Source organism: Cyrtonyx montezumae, unplaced genomic scaffold (genome assembly GCF_038088225.1).
Source record: "Cyrtonyx montezumae isolate F1298 unplaced genomic scaffold, pur_monq_1.0 scaffold_8, whole genome shotgun sequence".
NCBI lineage: Eukaryota > Metazoa > Chordata > Aves > Galliformes > Odontophoridae > Cyrtonyx > Cyrtonyx montezumae.
In genome coordinates this window covers 107,070,561-107,087,362 of record NW_027072089.1, presented here as the reverse complement: position 1 = coordinate 107,087,362, position 16,802 = coordinate 107,070,561, and the positions used below count along the sequence as shown (strand labels likewise).

Sequence of the window (16,802 nt, the reverse complement as noted above, 5' to 3'; positions counted from 1 at the left end):
AAATCTGTGTACGAGCAATGACTTTTACAGCAGCCTGCACAAAGTGCTCTCAGCACTACCTCAAGCTGCTGTTCTGTCCAAGGTGTTGTGAATTTCTTCATCTCTTGCTGCTTCCCCACGTCAATCCAGTAACTCTCACCTATTTTCTAACTTCTGACCTTCATTCTTTGATTAATGCAGTCCTGATGCTCCCGAAAGTGTTCAAAAGTCAGCCATGTGGGTCCCCGTAGTTAAAGGCATTGAGAAATCACCACCGAGTATTGACTTTCAACCTCATTATTCAACATTCAGGCTGCTGTTTCTCTTTATAACAGAGAGAATGAGAAATGTTGATCTTAATGAGAGACAGCCTCTCAGGCAGCAGCGTGACTCTAAGAGCTGAGGCTCTGAGAAATACAGAAAATATCATGGAGTCCACAGTGAGGTCACTGTGAATACTACCAGGAGAAAGTGACTTTCTTTCTGCTTGGTCTCATCTGCAGCAGAGTTACAAGTTTTTACACAACTCGAGCTCAAATTTAGCAAGCAGATGAGATACTCAGGCTGGCTTCAGAAGGAACTCCATGATTCCGGGAGTACGAAACTCCGAAAGATAAGCAAACTTCTTCTTTTGGAGAGCTATCTGGGTATAGATGCTGTTTTCTTGCTTTCCCTATATACTATCAGTGCCCTACCAAGCCACTCTCAAACCAGATATCTAATACTCTTCACTGACTGCAGACTCTGCTCATCTGAGACCATGCAGAACTGAATACATGTAAGCTTTTCATGTTGTATGGTCTCTTGTTCTGAAAAGCTGGAATGTTTCCTGGTCCTTGCCCCCAAGATGTAGTGCTCTACAAGGAATCTGTGTTGCTAGCACACCTTCTGAGATGGAGCAAACAGAGCCAGCCCACAACAGAGGTTCTTCAATTTCAGTATGCATTTAAATACTTATTTCTAAAGGCCTGTCTACTGGGTATCTGCAAAAAGCCCTGAACATCTCATTGTGTTTTATATTCTCATGAAATTATGGGCATAACCCCTAAAGAATAAAATCAACGCTCAACACTCACCATGGGTACATATGGTGTCAAAGAACAGGGACAACAAGATTCTATAACCCTGAAAATAGAGCCAATAGCACTCCAAACCCCTTATCAATGTTAAAGGGAGGTGAAAAGAATTTAATCCCTGGCACAACGATACTGTGCTCCACCTATATACTTTCCTGAGTATCATGATCCTATGAGGGGACAAATGCGTAACGTATGGGTTTGGATGTGGGGCATGAGCTTTGAGTTCTAACAGTGCCTACTGAGTTGCCAGGCAAATGTAACAATAAATAGCAGAGACAGAAACTGGTACAAATGAATGCACAACAGAAAAGAATGGGGGATATGAGGAAGTGCAAAACAGGTTTCGTAAGTTTCCAGGAAGAACAGAAGAATGCTTTTGATGTATCATACAAATTCAGAGAATGGTTTAATATCAAGTTTATGAAATCCAGGGACGACAACCCCGAATGGTGATGGCTGACAGAAAGGAATCTCTCTCTACCTATAATGTCCTCATTACAGGCTTCAAACATTCCAGCATCGTTGAGTACTGACTTGCAGATTTTGGCAGCTGGACTTGCTAACTTTCAGTTCAGTTCCTCCTAGTGCAGTTAGTGGAAATAAATTATGTGAAGGAATCAAGTGAGAAACTAGCCAAACAAAACATACACACACCAAGGAGGGAGAACCTAGCTGATCAACACGCATACAGACACAGGAGAGGGTGAAAGAAGGAAAGAGAGAGAGATGATAAAAACATGGAAATATGTTTAAGACATCTGCTGAAGATTCATAATTGTATATATATAAAATTATATATATACATGCATATAAACTTTATATATATATATATATGTAAGACAAAAGATTAATGCCAAGCCATACTATTTGTACTACTGGGACAAAGCTGAACAGCCTTGAGTGTCACCAATAACACAGTTGGTTTCTGTTCCCTCTGATGGTCATCCCATACGTTTCATTCATTCACATCCCTGAACTCTTAGGAAATCCTGCTATTCTGACAACAGCCTGCTCCTTCAGAGCGCTGAATTTACCACAAACCTCAGAAAAAGCAGACTTCCCTAATCAGGAAAAAGCACATCAGAGGATCAGATCTCCCTCCTTCCTCCAACACAGCTTCCAGTGGAGTTACCTGGAGCAGTAAGAACCGAACAATCTTACTTTCTGTACACATGGAAAAAAATGATTCAGTCCCTTCCCCTGCTCTGCATACACTAAAATACTTGATTTATAGGGCACTGTTAAACTGCATCCACTGGAACAACCCTAAGATAATGATGGGATCATGACAATGATGAAGGTCCTAGATCATAAGGGTGACTGTTACAACAGAAACAACCACGAAGACTAGAAATTCCATCTCATGAAATGGTCACTAGTACCCTGCAAAGAGGTAATAGTAGACAGAATTGCCAGGATCAAATTATCAATAGCTGCTTTAACCTGGAGGCCAATTTATTTTCTGCCACTTCAATTTATCTCCCGTACTTTCCAAGCAATGATGCACGTGAGCTGGTGACCACGCAAGTGCTGGTGAATGAAACAGGTCTGTTTCTATTTTCACTGTTAAGCTGTCAAAGCATTCACATCAAAGGACTGAAGAACAAATTGCAATAGTCACAAGTACCAGCAGAAAGGGATGTTTTCATCCATGTGTATACAACTGCCCCCAGCAGCCCCAAAGAAAAACTCAAACGAAAGCCCAACCCCACCTCAAGAATCAGAAGAGAACAAAAGAAGAACAAACAGGTGTGAGAAGAGCTGGGCAATGGAATGAAATGACAGCCAGTAGTGCGAAAGGGGTGCAGAGGAGCGCTCCAGTCTCTCTAATCCTCAAACACCTCCAGGAACAATGGAGGGAAGAGTTCTGTGGGGCACTCCACCTTCATGTGCAGGAAGCGGCTGGCATGGCAGGCTCCAATCATTCGCAGATCTGTCACTTTCATCAGCAGTTTTGGCCAAAAATGTGCAACATGGTGTTTTCTGTAATTAATGTAGTGTTCGAATGCCAGGAGGAAACCCTCTTGGCACTTTTCTATCCTCTCGACACAAACAAGGCCTGGCCGATCTGCAGATACAAAGAAACAGAGCTATCTTTAAAATTCATTCACTTTACGGAATATCTGATCATAAATTAGGAAAAACAGAATTATTTTGTTGTAAGGAAAGAAGACGAGGAATCTGGCTCTGGCACAAACAATTTCTTTGACCCTGAGCATGTCATTTATACGCGTCTCGGTATTATCCCTGATAAAACAAGGAGATAATCCCCTCCTTCTTTATCCTCTGTTTCTTTTGCCCATTTACAAGATAGCCGTTTGGGAACTGTTTCTGTGCAGTGACTGGAGCAGCACATTCTTGATCTCAGTTGAGGCTGCTATCTGTATCTTACTGTAAAACAACTAATAATCAGCAAACGTCCTTGCCAGTTGTCTTACAGTTCTTTCCAATCTGTTTCACCACATCCCGACCAAGCTTTGATCAATCTTTGATCCCCAAATGAGCTGTGAAGGAATTTGTTATGGAGCACCACGAAGCAACAAATACGAGTAAGGCAGACTGTCCGAAGTGGGTCCCATGTGAGTGCTGGAAAAACTCCTTTCACAGGTTACTCTTCAGGAGACACTTCAGGACAGCAAGTCATCTGAAATGCCTTCTGAAGCTCCCAGTTGTGTATCACTGTGTGGGGAACGAAAAAAATCAAAATATTTTGACTGGGAAGGTCAAGCACTGTGTTATGATGTGTGGAAACCTTTCTGTCTCAGACACAGCTAATCCTTGTTAATGTCTATGTACAGTTATCCAGTGCTCAATCTTCAAAGTGGTTTTAAAACAAAACCTTTCTGAATCGGTTACTGCCCAGGAATGGAATTTCCTCTTTGGGCTGGCAGTCAGTCGTGGGAAGGACCAAGGGGCAAATCTGGTCACCCCTTCCCTCCCCTCATGGGGGGACGTGACAAGTTGACACATATTTGAAAAAATATTTCATCTGAGAAGGAAAGAAACTGTTTGGAAATGATATGAAATGGTCTGTGCTACTCCTGTATGACTTCACTGAGAGACCAGTTAAAACAGTCCCAGTATAAGGCAGCTCACAAATACCACATAGCAAGCAGTGGTTATTGAAGTAGGAAAACAACAAAGGTCAAATTAGGCATGTGAGACTGCTGGAAACATGTATGAACTGCACTTCTCACCCAGTGCATGACAGTATTTAGAGGGAACAGGAACTTAATTTTAGGAAAACTGTACCTAAATTACTAGTTTTTCAGTCAAGGCAAACTGGTTGTAAACCAGATCATTCCGATTTCTGTCTGATGATCACTCCTGTCCCCCTGTTAAGTCACTAAACTGAGCAAGATGTGTTACCAATGCCACTTCTATGCTTGTCTGACTTTTTTTCTAGTGCTCACCAAACTGATTTACAGTGAATCAGGATTTCCAAACAATTTCACCTGCATTACTCTGTTCAGCAATACAAGATCTAATATGCCCTATTTCTTTTAAAGAGAGACTTCTGACACAGACTACATGTTTCAGAATGGTTGGGATCCCGATATGTTTCTGTTCTCACCTGATGACATGAGCAGAACAGCCTGGAGAAGGGCAACCTCGGTGTCATCCAGATTAAATGAAGAAAGAGACATGCCCAGGTCAAAAATGGCATCAGACACTACGCCAAGACCCCCATTTTTCAGCTGGCCCCTTGTCACCGCCATCTCCCCATTCAGTGTTAAAGTCTCACTCTCGGGGTCATAGCGAACTGCTGCTCGGAGGGACATTATCTCCATACAGCAGCCTTTCAGAAGGATGATCTGGTCTTCACATGGCAGCTGCAGAAATTATAAATGGTAGAAAAAGAAAAGATGTGTTTATCAAACTGAGATGATTTACAACGACAATAAATCCATGACCGTGAATTCACGGTGAACGACCCAGGACACTTCCTAGCACCAGTACAGCCATCCTGGAAACACCTTGCTTACCAGCTAGTTCTCGTGCACAGCACAAAAGCCAAAGACTCACATTTCTGCTTTCAGAAAGTCCTGGCAAGTTAACACCCTCACACATCCTTAGGAAATCTAGTGACGACACATCTGGAGGGAAGTGGCCCTGGGCAAGATATTCACTGCAAACCAAAGGAGTGCAGGTGCTGAGGAGAAGTGGTCCAGCTTTCAGAAGCTCTCAATTCCATGGGATCTTCTAGTTGGTAGCAACGTTATAGAACTAAGTCCAGTAAACCTGAAGGACATAGCTTCCTGTTTGCAAACATTTCACAAGGTGTGAAGGGTGAGGCAGAGCTGTCAGTTGCCAGGTTAAAGGTAACATACACAGTTAGCTGTGCGTAAGGGCGGATCAAATGGAGATGGCTGAAACAGTCATTGTTCTCAGATGTTTATCCACTCTCTTCCACTCCTGAGCTCTCTGAGCTTACAGCCTGGCATAACCTGCAATTGAGGCTGCTAAAGATATCAGCCATCCCAGTTAAATGCAGTGTCAGCCATGCTTCATTCTCACCTGCCCAGAGACAAAGAAAGATGCTCGAGAGAGTCCATCAGAGCAGACTGCTTTTGAAATAAACAGAATGAAACATACATGTATATATAAAAGGCATATCTCAATCAGTAGAACATATGCTGTGAATTCTCTGTCCATTTTAAGCATCAGACAACTTATAAGAGTACATTTAGCCTACTAGAACTAGAATGCTCCCTAGAATCCCTAAATAACTGTTGGCCAGACAAAAAAAAAAATCTATGGTATAGGTCCAGCTTTTATTCTGGTGAATAACTGTGTTCTTCACAGCATACAGCAAGACTTGTCTCCTTCACACTTTAAAAAAAAGTGGCATGCTGTCCAAATTGGCAGATGTTAAGTTCTGTTCTTATGAAGTATTACCAGGACACTGACATACGAAGAGAAAAAGTTCTGTAAAGCATGCCTTTGTGTTCACAGTGATAATCCAATGGTAATCACAATGGTTAGCAAAAGGAAAAAAAAACAACAAAACACAAATGCTATTTTGAAATTGTCATTAAATAAGCAGCAAAGGGTCACATACGTGGAAAAGTGATTCTAACTTCTGTGGATTATTATTACATTCACCTGAATTGCAATTAAAAACAAAAATAAACCAACAAGACAAACAAACACTATAGGTTGATGTGGCAACTGCGTATTCACAAAGCAATTACATGTATTTGGTGCAAAACCATGTAAAGTGGATGCCATAAAGTCACCTGACATGAGTGGAAAGTCTGTTAGGGAAGAGTTTTAAGCACAAAGCCAGCCACAGTCAGCAAAGCAGTTGAATCATGCAGCTATTTTTCCAGCAATGACAACTTCAGGTGTAAAGTGTTTGATATGTAAGAAAAATGACACATTCTGTTCAGGGCAATCACTCTGTCTGAAAATCACACTCAGTTCAGCAGTACTGTGTGGCAGGTGCACAGAGTGGCAGCCTTGCTACCAATGACAAAGCCACTGTGACTCTCAGACTGAAGCAGGGAAAGGGATACAGTAAGAAATAAATAATTAAAAAAAGATGTTTGACACCCACCGTGAGAGATAAAGAAAAGGTAATGAACATAAGATGAAGAATCGTAGATTCATTAGGAAAGGGAAGAAGGGACAAGAAAGGAAAGGTCGTGGAAGAACTGGTTGATGTGACTGCCAAATCACCCACCATCATATTTGTAAAGGCATGGCTTGCAGGCCAAGTCCCCTGTGTCTGGAAATGGGAGACATCACTCCCATTTAAAAGAAAGGGAGAAAGGAAGTCCTGGGGAGCTACAGGCTGGTAAGCCTCGCGTCTGTTCCTGGGAAGATCAAATCCTCCTGGTATAAATGTTAAAACACATGCAAGAAGAGGTGATCTGACGCAGCCAGCACGACTTCAGCAAGGCAGCCCTCTGCAGTGTGGTGACAGCATTGATGGACAAAGGAAAAGTAAACAATGTCATCCAGCTGGACTTTGACATGGTTCCTCACCACATCCTTATCTCTAAGAGAAATGGTTTTGAAGCGGGACTATTCGGTGGATAAAGAACTGGCAGTGTGGTTGCAGCAAGAAAATTGTGATCAACAGACCTATGCTGACCATGTTTGCTGATGACAAATGGTGTTCCCCAGGGGGTGATCCTGGGACGTGTGCTTTTCGACATCTTAATCAATGTCAAAGATAGTGAGATTGAGTACTGACTGAAATTTGGTGATGACACCAAACTGAGTGGTGCAGTTGACACAATAAAGAAAGGGATCCCACCCAAAGAGACCTGCACAGGTTTGAAAAGTGGGCCACATGAACCTAACGAAGTTTAACAAAGCCAAGTACAAGGTGCTGCATATTGGTCAGGTCAATCCCAGATTTACAAACAGACTGTGTGAAGAACTCATTAAGAGCAGCCGTGTGAGAAGGATTTGGGAGTTCTGGTGGATCAAAGCTGAACACGAGCTAGTACTGTGCACTTGCTGTCTGGAAAGCCAACTGTATGCTGGGAGTGGCCAGCAGGGAGGGGGAGGTGATTGTCCCCTTCTACTCTACCCTTGGGAAGCCCCATCTGGAATACTGCATCAAGGTCTGGGGCCCCCAGCACGAGAAAGACATGGAGTTGGAGCCCTCCAGAGGAGGGCCGTGAAGATGATCAGAGGGCTGGAGCACCTCGTATGAAGAAAGGCTGAGGTCATGTTTAGTTTTGAGAAAAGAAGGCTCTGGGGAGACCTCATTGTGGCCTTCCAGTACTTGAGGGAAGCTTACAAACAGGATGAAGACCAACTTTTTACATGATTTGATAGCAACAGGACAACAGGGAATGACTTTAAATTAAAAGAGGGGAGATATAAGTTAGATGTTAGTGGGAAATTCTTTACTGTGGTTCCTGTGAGGCACTGGAAGAGGCTGCCCACAGACGTGGTGGAAGTCCCATCTCTACAAGTGTTCAAGGCCATGTTAGATGGGGTCCTGAATGGCAACGCTGCCCTTGGAAGGAGGCTGCAACTAGAGGATCTTTAAGGTACCTTCCAACCTAAGCCATTCTATGATTCTTTGAAGAAAAGAAGAGAAAAGACTAAAGAGGGAGAGGAATGTGGCAATAAAATCAGATGATACTAGGAAAGACATCAGATGTCGCTTCAGCTGTTTTATAAGCAAGCCATTCTCTTCTACTTGAACCTTCTTAAAACTTCTTTATGAGAGAGGTCATGTAACTTGGCCTATTTATCACCTTTCTTAATTGTGAATGATATACTGGACTCCTTTTCCACTTACAATACATGTTAGTTCTAATTTCCCAATAAAAGCACTTGCTAAATACAGGGGGCTTGAGCATCAGTTCTGATCCCAACTACCGAAGTCTCAATTCTACATCCACCACTAAGTATTGTAACCAGGAGTGGAGTGAACAAGTGTGACTGCTATCTGACACATGCTGTCCTTTCTTTCTCTCCTGGCAGGAACCTGAAACCTGCAGTGTTCACCTCAGCAGCCATACCTACTGGCAGCCATCACATGTTTAACACAGTGAGCTGAGCTGAGCTACCTGGAATGATGTGGTGCACACAGACTTACCCAATGTGGAATCACTGACGTTTGTGATATCTAAACTCACATCAAACTCATTAAGTGCTGCTTAGTCAATCTCCTTCATAAAAGATATACAGCACTCTCACTCTGAGCCTCTGTGGAAATTAAGAATTGGGATAATGTCTGAATGCTGCATAGGTCCCATGGAAGAAAGGAGGATTTATTTATTTACTTATGTATTCTTATAAACACAGCCCACACAGTATTCCTTCTAAGAAAAAGATATGGATTAGAAAACAGATGTATGAAAGAAAGCTAACAAGACAGCGCCCCCTCAAAAAGGAGCAAACATTTGTCATTTTCTTTATGCTGCAGTGGGAACTGTATGACAGCTCAGGACAGCTGTCCTATCCCTTTCCATTCACTATGAGTTGTCCTTCTCTGCTGTCAAACGGGTGTCAGGTTAACACAGTGTTTCAGCTGTAAACAAAGCCTATCCTAGCTGAACTGTGCAGCTCACAGAGGTGATGCCAAACAACTCCTTGACTTCTTCAGCCATGCTTCCTGCTCAGCTCTGACACAAGTGGGCCCATGGTAGCCAGGAGGGGTAGAAGATGTCAGATGGGCACTGTAGTCTGCGTGTGACTGGCAAAGCCTTCTAAACTGAAAAGACTACCTTGTTACGTCAGTGCAACTTCCCACCAACCAACAACAAATCAGAGGAGACAGCTTCCCTCAGATGCTGGATGCTGCAGGGGCTTCCTGATCTACAGATACATCCCTTGTACTTTAAGTCTTCATGCTTGGCCACTATTTCATGCTCTGCTGGAGCCAATGTTAAGCTTAGCCAGGGAAAGCTACACTACGGCAACTATTGATATTTACCACTTTTTACTCTGTAGATGCTAAGGGATGTAAAGAACATTAGCTGACATAAATAACTCTCCTTGAGTGACCTTAAAGAAAAGCTGTCAGCCACAGAAGAGGAAAATGGTACTTAGATTTCTTTCCTGGCTGACTGTGTGTAAGAGGAAAAAGCAGTTCTCATCTTAGGGAGCCCATCGAACTCCCTGAGCATGGTCAAACTCCAGCAGAGGCAAGCGCTGCATAGCAGTGTGGGAGGGAAGGCAAGAGTCCTTTCATGACTGGACTGGGGATATTTCTGTATTAAAACTCCAATAGCCGAGGATCCTAAGGGACTCACAAGACTTGAAACGATTAAAATTATTAAATCTGAAATACCATTTCAGTTTCATTTAGGTTGCTGTTACGATAACGTTTTTTAATCTTGGAAAAAAAATATCATCAGCCATTGGTGTAAATGAAATCAGCCTAGGGCCTCTCTATTCCTAATGTGCACTCAAGCCTATTTCAGTCTATTCAGAGTATATTTTACATGTGAGTACATACCTGGAATGACACTCTATTACTTTATTCTTTTATGCACTCCCTCTCTGTTAAGGAAAAACATGCCTAAGGAAAACAGTGAAGCCACTCCTGGACAGGGATGCATTCCTGAATTTGGTGAATTTATTACTGCATGGATCTTACTCCAAAACAGTACACTTATCAAAGAGCTAGAAAGTGCAGAACAAAGTGTGCACTAAAACACCTGATCAAATGTACAAAATACAACTCTAGATGGCCTGTTGTAGTTCACTGCTTTGCTCAAGGCTACCTCTGAAGCCACATTCAGGTCTCTAGCAAATCACAATGAATTCTAGATGAACAAAATCAGAAAAAAAAAAAAGTTATAAAAATACCGATGATTCTAATCTGATTTTGATTCTCTTATTTTTTTTCTGATTTTAAACACAGTGATTTTTTTTAGCATAATCCTTCCTGTTACAGTTCAGAGCCAGTATTTTGAATACAGCATAACCACAGCTTCGTAAATGAGGAATGCAAGGAGTTTCTCTTACCTCACAAAACATAGGCAACTTTTTGGCAAAATCCACCACTCTTGTAATCGCTGGTGTGATAATTTTTGTAAACTGGCTGAAGGCTTCTAAATCCACTTTCCCCCCTTCTGGGGCATTAACTATTGGTGCTTGCCCAATGTCTTCTGGCTAAGGATATAAAGAAACACATTTAAAGGAACAATCTATCTCACAGCAAGTGTTTGATATTCTAAAAAATTCTGTTTGGCATATGTAAAAACCTGATACTATCTGCTTTTTAAGTGATGTCCCATTATGCCACAAAATGTGTATTTTTGTGGAAGAGAAGATTGCACACCGAAATGGGGGTCTGGTGTACCACTATCCATGCTATGTGGACAGCTGCGTTAGGGGCACAAGCGTTTTCCTTCTTGTGCCTCAATCTGAATATTTTGTGGGTGTAGCTTCTGAGTTTTTTTTTTATTAAAAATAAAGGCATGATCTTGTTTCTTACAGTGTTGAGAACTCTCAAGCTAGTCTAAAAACAAAGGGAGCTGAGGTGACTTGCTACCCCTCAAATATTCTCAGAGCTTTGCAGTGCTAGGCAGTTTTACCTACTCCAAGTTCTAAAATCCTCCCCAGAACAGATTGCCTGGGTATCACTGAGCTCCAGACAATTGCCAAGGCTTGTTTCCAAAACTAGGCTAAAACAACAGATGACTAAGAACAGGCAAACACAAAGCTTGTTTGGATAAAATGACTGGAATTTGAACTTGTCTGGGTAAAATTCTTGTTGAAAATCACCTTCTGCGTGATTTCAAATCAACACTTCTCTAAGCAAGAAAAAAAAAATCCTATTTTGAAGCTTTCTACAAGAACACAGAATGCAATAGGTATGATCAATAACCACAATGGGTGTTTTTTATTCCAATTGGGTTTCAACATGCTCATCTGATTTTATGACAGTTTGTCAATGTTACTGTGTGTTTTTAAAACAGACATCAAAGCTGTTCTTCTGTTTGCTAAGTGCAGCTTTGCAGCTATAAAATACCTGCCAAACACTATGCAGAAATTCCATTTGTGTTAAAAACTGGATAAGACTCAGAGAAGAATGCCTTGAAAATTGATGGATTTCATGACATTTGTGTAAGGGCACTTAAAAAGGAGAGGTGCTGAAACTGCTGTTTATAATGAAAACTTGCGCTCAATATTTTTTTGAAGCAACACATCATAAAAAAGCCTTCCCTATCTCTGTCATCAGTCTGAATCCAAATCTAATTTCTTTCAAGAAAAAAAGTCAGCAGTGAGCTAATAAAATAAGCACCAATTGTAAAAGAACAATGAAGAGGACTGGGCTCAATTATCTAGGAGTTTCTCCTGCTAAAAAGCTCAAATAATCCCAGTTTTAGGCTGACTCTTCCCATCCCATCCCTGAATCTTGGGAAACTAAGCACATTGTCTGTGTGCTCATGATAAACAATCTTCATCACTTCCAAGCACAAAGACCCAAAGCAAAAGCCACACATAACACTGTTAGCAAGAAGAGAGAACATAGCATCACCATGGGAAAGCCAGAAGAATTCAGGATGACTTGCTAAAACCAACACACTCCAGAAAGGCAAGCTGGTGGAAAGCCCTTGCCACCTATCTCACCTCAATAGGAAAAAAGGTCCAGACCTCCAGGGAGCTCCTGCTATTGAAGAACCAGCCTCAGCTGCCAAAGGGCTGACACACAGCTGCTGGGGCATGCAATCAGCTCCTCTTGCTCTGCAACAGCTTCTGGCAGGGAGCTTTCAAAGCCCTCTGCCTAGAGTTGTCAGGCCATCCTGGACTTTCCCTTCTGTGCTCACTGCAAGGTGCCAGTGAGCTCCCTACACTTACCTTGAAACTGCAGGGCTTCAGCACGTGAGCCCTGAAAAAAACAAATAGGCCCTGGAGCACTGAGAGCAGTCTGATCTGGCCTAGGAACCAGCTGCCACCCCTGCCTTTGCCCCATCTGACCCCTTTCCCAGTAGCCTTGTGCTCACATTGCCTCATGCCTCTGTTGTTTTACTCTAAAGCGAGTGGCACCAAAAAAATAGTACTGAATAATCAAATGTGCTACCACAGCTGACGTTAGTTTCAGCTTCTTGGCCTGTTATAAACAATGCAGCAAACCTTGCTATGCAGGAAAAATGGAAATTTCTCTGCTGCTTCTTGCCAGCAGCCACTGGCTGCATGTCCTTGACTGCATACTACTGTAAATGTGGCTATTCATACAGAAATTGCTACTAGAATTAACATAACCTTATCAAAGGGATATGCTGCTTTATATCTAAAACTTCTCTTATCAGTTTGACAGTGGGTCATGATTCCCACTGTGTATTAGGCAGTAAGGCCCTACGCTTGCATAAAAAAGAATATTACCTATCTAATTTGTTATACATAGATTTACTGTTAAACGTGCCTGTGAATTCCTGACATCTAGTCTATAATCCCTCTTTTGTGCTGTCTAAACATTCCATATTCTGCACAGTTTTTCCTTAAAAACTGATTTAGAAAAACAAACACACACATTCTTTTTCCTAAGGTTAAGCATCACAAATCACCACGGATTTTCCTTAGTAATACTCTGAAAATCCATAATTTTCAAACCTGCAATACTATGGTTCAAGTATAATCCTGCTTTCATTGAAATTTATTTTTCTTTGTCAAATTTCTTTTAATTAATGTATTCTCTTTAGAACAAGGAAACAAAAAGTACAAGTTACAGAAAAAATGTCAGCTTCCATTTAAAAATTGTCACTGCTTTCAACATTTGAAATATTTTGCATGTTAGTCCTAAAGAGACAACTAATACTATATATAAAAATAAATAAAAGATACATTATACATTGTAGATGGATATTGCTGTTAATCGGGAGTGAAACATTTTTTCCACTTTTCCTCATTGAATAAAATTAGAAATACCCAACTGGTAAGCCTTAACTGAGCAGAAAGCTTTTTATCTATTAAATACGTGGTCAGATCAAATATTGAGACTCAGCCAAGAATAAGCAATTGTCAGTTTTTCATGTAAGTCAAAACCCTGCCACATACACCAGTGCTTGTGATGCTGGGTAGGAACTTCAGAAGAAATAAAGGAACCTGACTTCAGGAGCAGTGTAAATGTCTGCAGTTCCTACCAGAAATTTCCTTTTCTGCTTCCAGTGGCTTCCTTGTGCATTGGTGGCCACATGTGCTTCAGTGACAATTTTGATCAGCTCCCATTCTTCATCTGTTGGTTCTGGTTTGTGACCAATTGTTTTCTGCAGCTCTTCCCGACGCCTCTTCTCTCGATTTTCTTCTATCAGCTTCCTTTTTGCCAACCGCTTGCTGTCATCCAACACCACTAGCAGGGGTAAAAGCATACAAAAATAGCAAGAAGTTATTAAAGTTGTCTGGACTTTGGTCTTTCCTATCTATACCTGATGTACTACTTGATTACCAACACCGTAACTAATTGAAGAACGGTTTGAGTTAGAAGGGCTTTTAATGATCAACTAGTGCACCACTCTACCATGGGCAGGGCTGCCTGCCCCCGCCTCAGGCTGCCCAGGGCCCCATCCAACCTGGCCTTGAACACCTCCAGGGATGGGGGCATCCACAGCTTCTCTTCACAGCCTGTGCCAGGGCCTCACTACTCTCATATTGAAGAATTTCTTCCTTAATATCCATTCTAGATTTCTTCCAGTTTAAAGTCAATATCCCTTGTAAAAAGTTGGTCTGCCTTCTGTTTATAAGCCCTTTCAAGTACTGGAAGGCTGCACTGTGGTCTCCTGAGAACCTTATTTTCTCCAGACTGAAAAAGACCAGCTCCCTCAGACTTTCTCCATAAGAGGTGCTCCAGCACTCTGATCATCTTCATGGTCCTCCTCTGGATGTGCTCCAAAAGCTCCACATCTTCTTTGGGCTGAGGGTCCCAGGCTTGGACGCAGAGTAGAGGGGGACAATCCCCTCCCTCCCCCTGCTAGCCATCCCTCTTCTGACAAAACCCAGGATACAGTTGGTTTCTGCACTGCAAGTGCATGCTACAAGTTCACATCCAGTTTTTCATCCACCAGAATCCCCGGGTCTTTCTCTGCAGTGTTGCCCTCAATCTGTTAATTCCTCAGTATGTATGGATGTCTGGGGGATAGTTGGCTTGTCTGCCACTCTCAGTGTCAGCTCCAACACACCTGTATGTACTCTTACAGACACAGCTTTATGGTATTTACAACTGCTGGTCAGAACCAGACTCAGACAATTGTTATTCTGCATAGCTCGTAAATGGCTGATAGTCTGATGTGTCAGAATGGGCTGCATCTGAACTGATTATCCAGAGTCATTCGGTTCCCTCTCCTGAAGTACCATCTGCCTTTAATGAAATTGTTTCACTTCTTCTGTTTCATTTTATACTGAAAATGCAACGTATTACATTGCAAGTGAAAAACAGTAAGTTGGAATATTCTTATGTTCCTTACTGGGTCTGTTTTCCTTTTCTGTTTTTCTTTCTTTTTTTCCAGAGGATTACAATGGCAACAACCATTAACAATAATGCACAGGGGGATTTACATGAGTTCCTCTCATTGCACTAATTGAAGTTATTGGTGTAAATCCCTGTGCAGTGACAGGAAAAGAAGATCCCTAAGGGTTAATCTTACAGCCATATGTTCTAGTTCTTTAGAATGAGAGTCAAATTATTTGCAGATAACTTCTTCAGGGCTAAAAATAAAACAAACAACTGCAGGATGACTCATACAACGACATTCAATTTCACATCCTCCAGAATTTTCTAAACAAGATGTTTTTTTTTCAAGAGAAGTGTCCATCCAGATGCATTTCTCCCTCCTCTCCACCTAAGAGTTAACATTCCTATTGTTACTCAGTCCAGTAAGGCCAGGAGAAGGTGCAGACTGGTAAAGCGTAAACAAAAAATCAGAGCATTCAGAAGTGGATTGATGCAGTGAGCATGATTCTCCAGAACAAATTATTAAAAACAAAAAATGTTGTCAGTTGCTCTCTATTTTAACCATCTTCACCCATCAACATACATTAAGCAAACACGTACATTAAAGAAAAGAGAAAATGAAGAAAAAGAAAAAAAATTACTTACAATCTGTTGCCATGCCAACAAAGATACATTTTTTGAAGCGACATTCCTGGCACTGATTTCTTGTTACTTTGTCTATCACACATTTTCCTTCATATTTACAGGAATAGGTTGGATGGAGGTTTTTCTGAATGGTTCTTCTGAAAAATCCCTAAGTGTGATAAATAAATACAGTGGAAAACATTACTACCGCGTATTCAAATCGGTAGCCAATTTGGTTTGGTAGAAATGTACCTAAGTATGCAGGATAAAATACTCCATTAAATTCTCAAGGAGGAAGAGAACAAAACAGACTTACAGATATGGTAATTCTTTTCTAAGTTTCAAGAAACATTTCTTCTCTAAAAATTAAAATATACAGGCACCTGAGATATGTAAAAGTATAAGGAAGGCTGTCTTGAGGAAAAAAAAATGATTACGTGTTTTCTTCAAGTCTTGCACTTCCACGTGTTAATTTTTTTGTTGATTTAAACTAGAGTTTATTTTGAGCCCCCATCTAAATTGCACAGCTATTTCAAAGGACATTAGGATATTAGCTGTCCTTTTAATTAAAGGACAGCTTTTGCAAATAGCAAAAATGGTGGTGCACAATTTAGTGTAACTAGATGATCAAGAATGAACAGTTTTACTCATGTCCTTCCACTAATGTTAAATAACCGACCAACCAACCAAATCTAGGCAAGACTGTGATTTTTGCAGTCAAACACATTTCATCCAACCTTTGAGTTTGGTCCTAAATAATGGATGTATAATTCTGAAGCGATCTTTATTTCCAAGAAAAGAAATTCATTCATATGTCCCACAAACATCTATATTCAAAATGTCACCAACAAAGCACTCTCCATGCATATTCTCTCTGTCTAAAATAATGCATGTATAGCCAAACTGCAGTTGATAGGAGGTCAGATCCTCAGCTCCCACAGTTACCCAGCTCCACTGAAGTCTCTGATTCGTACATACCACACACCCAGGCCTTAGGTAAAGAAGTCAGATACAACTTCTCTCCAAACATTAAAGACCTAATCCTGGTACGAATTTCAACGTGAGTTCTCTAATATGGACAAGACAGACTGGTAAGGGCAGAAATTTACTTCACTTTCCACCACTATTTGTGACTGTCTACACTTCACAACACAGTTTGGGACCACCCTGACATCAAGAACACACTGAGATACTGGTCCTGTTTGACCGGGGTCACTTTGAATAGCTTCAGTTTCATTGAAAACAATGGT

The 16,802-nt window shown here is 41.3% G+C and overlaps 1 protein-coding gene across 7 annotated transcripts in view; it reads right to left on the bottom strand.

Annotated features, from left to right (window-relative positions):
• Positions 1–1,287: 1,287 nt before the first annotated feature.
• Positions 1,288–16,802, bottom strand: part of THRB (thyroid hormone receptor beta) — a 161,284-nt gene continuing 145,769 nt past the window's right edge. For all 7 annotated transcript variants that reach the window (XM_065753479.1, XM_065753478.1, XM_065753480.1 and 4 more), the window contains 5 exons: positions 15,574–15,721; positions 13,625–13,830; positions 10,503–10,649; positions 4,633–4,891; positions 1,288–3,126 (listed from right to left, as the gene is read on the bottom strand). In XM_065753479.1, coding sequence (XP_065609551.1) covers positions 2,885–3,126; positions 4,633–4,891; positions 10,503–10,649; positions 13,625–13,830; positions 15,574–15,721 — 1,002 coding nt within the window. In that variant the 3' untranslated portion in view covers positions 1,288–2,884. The remainder of the gene's footprint in view (positions 3,127–4,632; positions 4,892–10,502; positions 10,650–13,624; positions 13,831–15,573; positions 15,722–16,802) is intronic.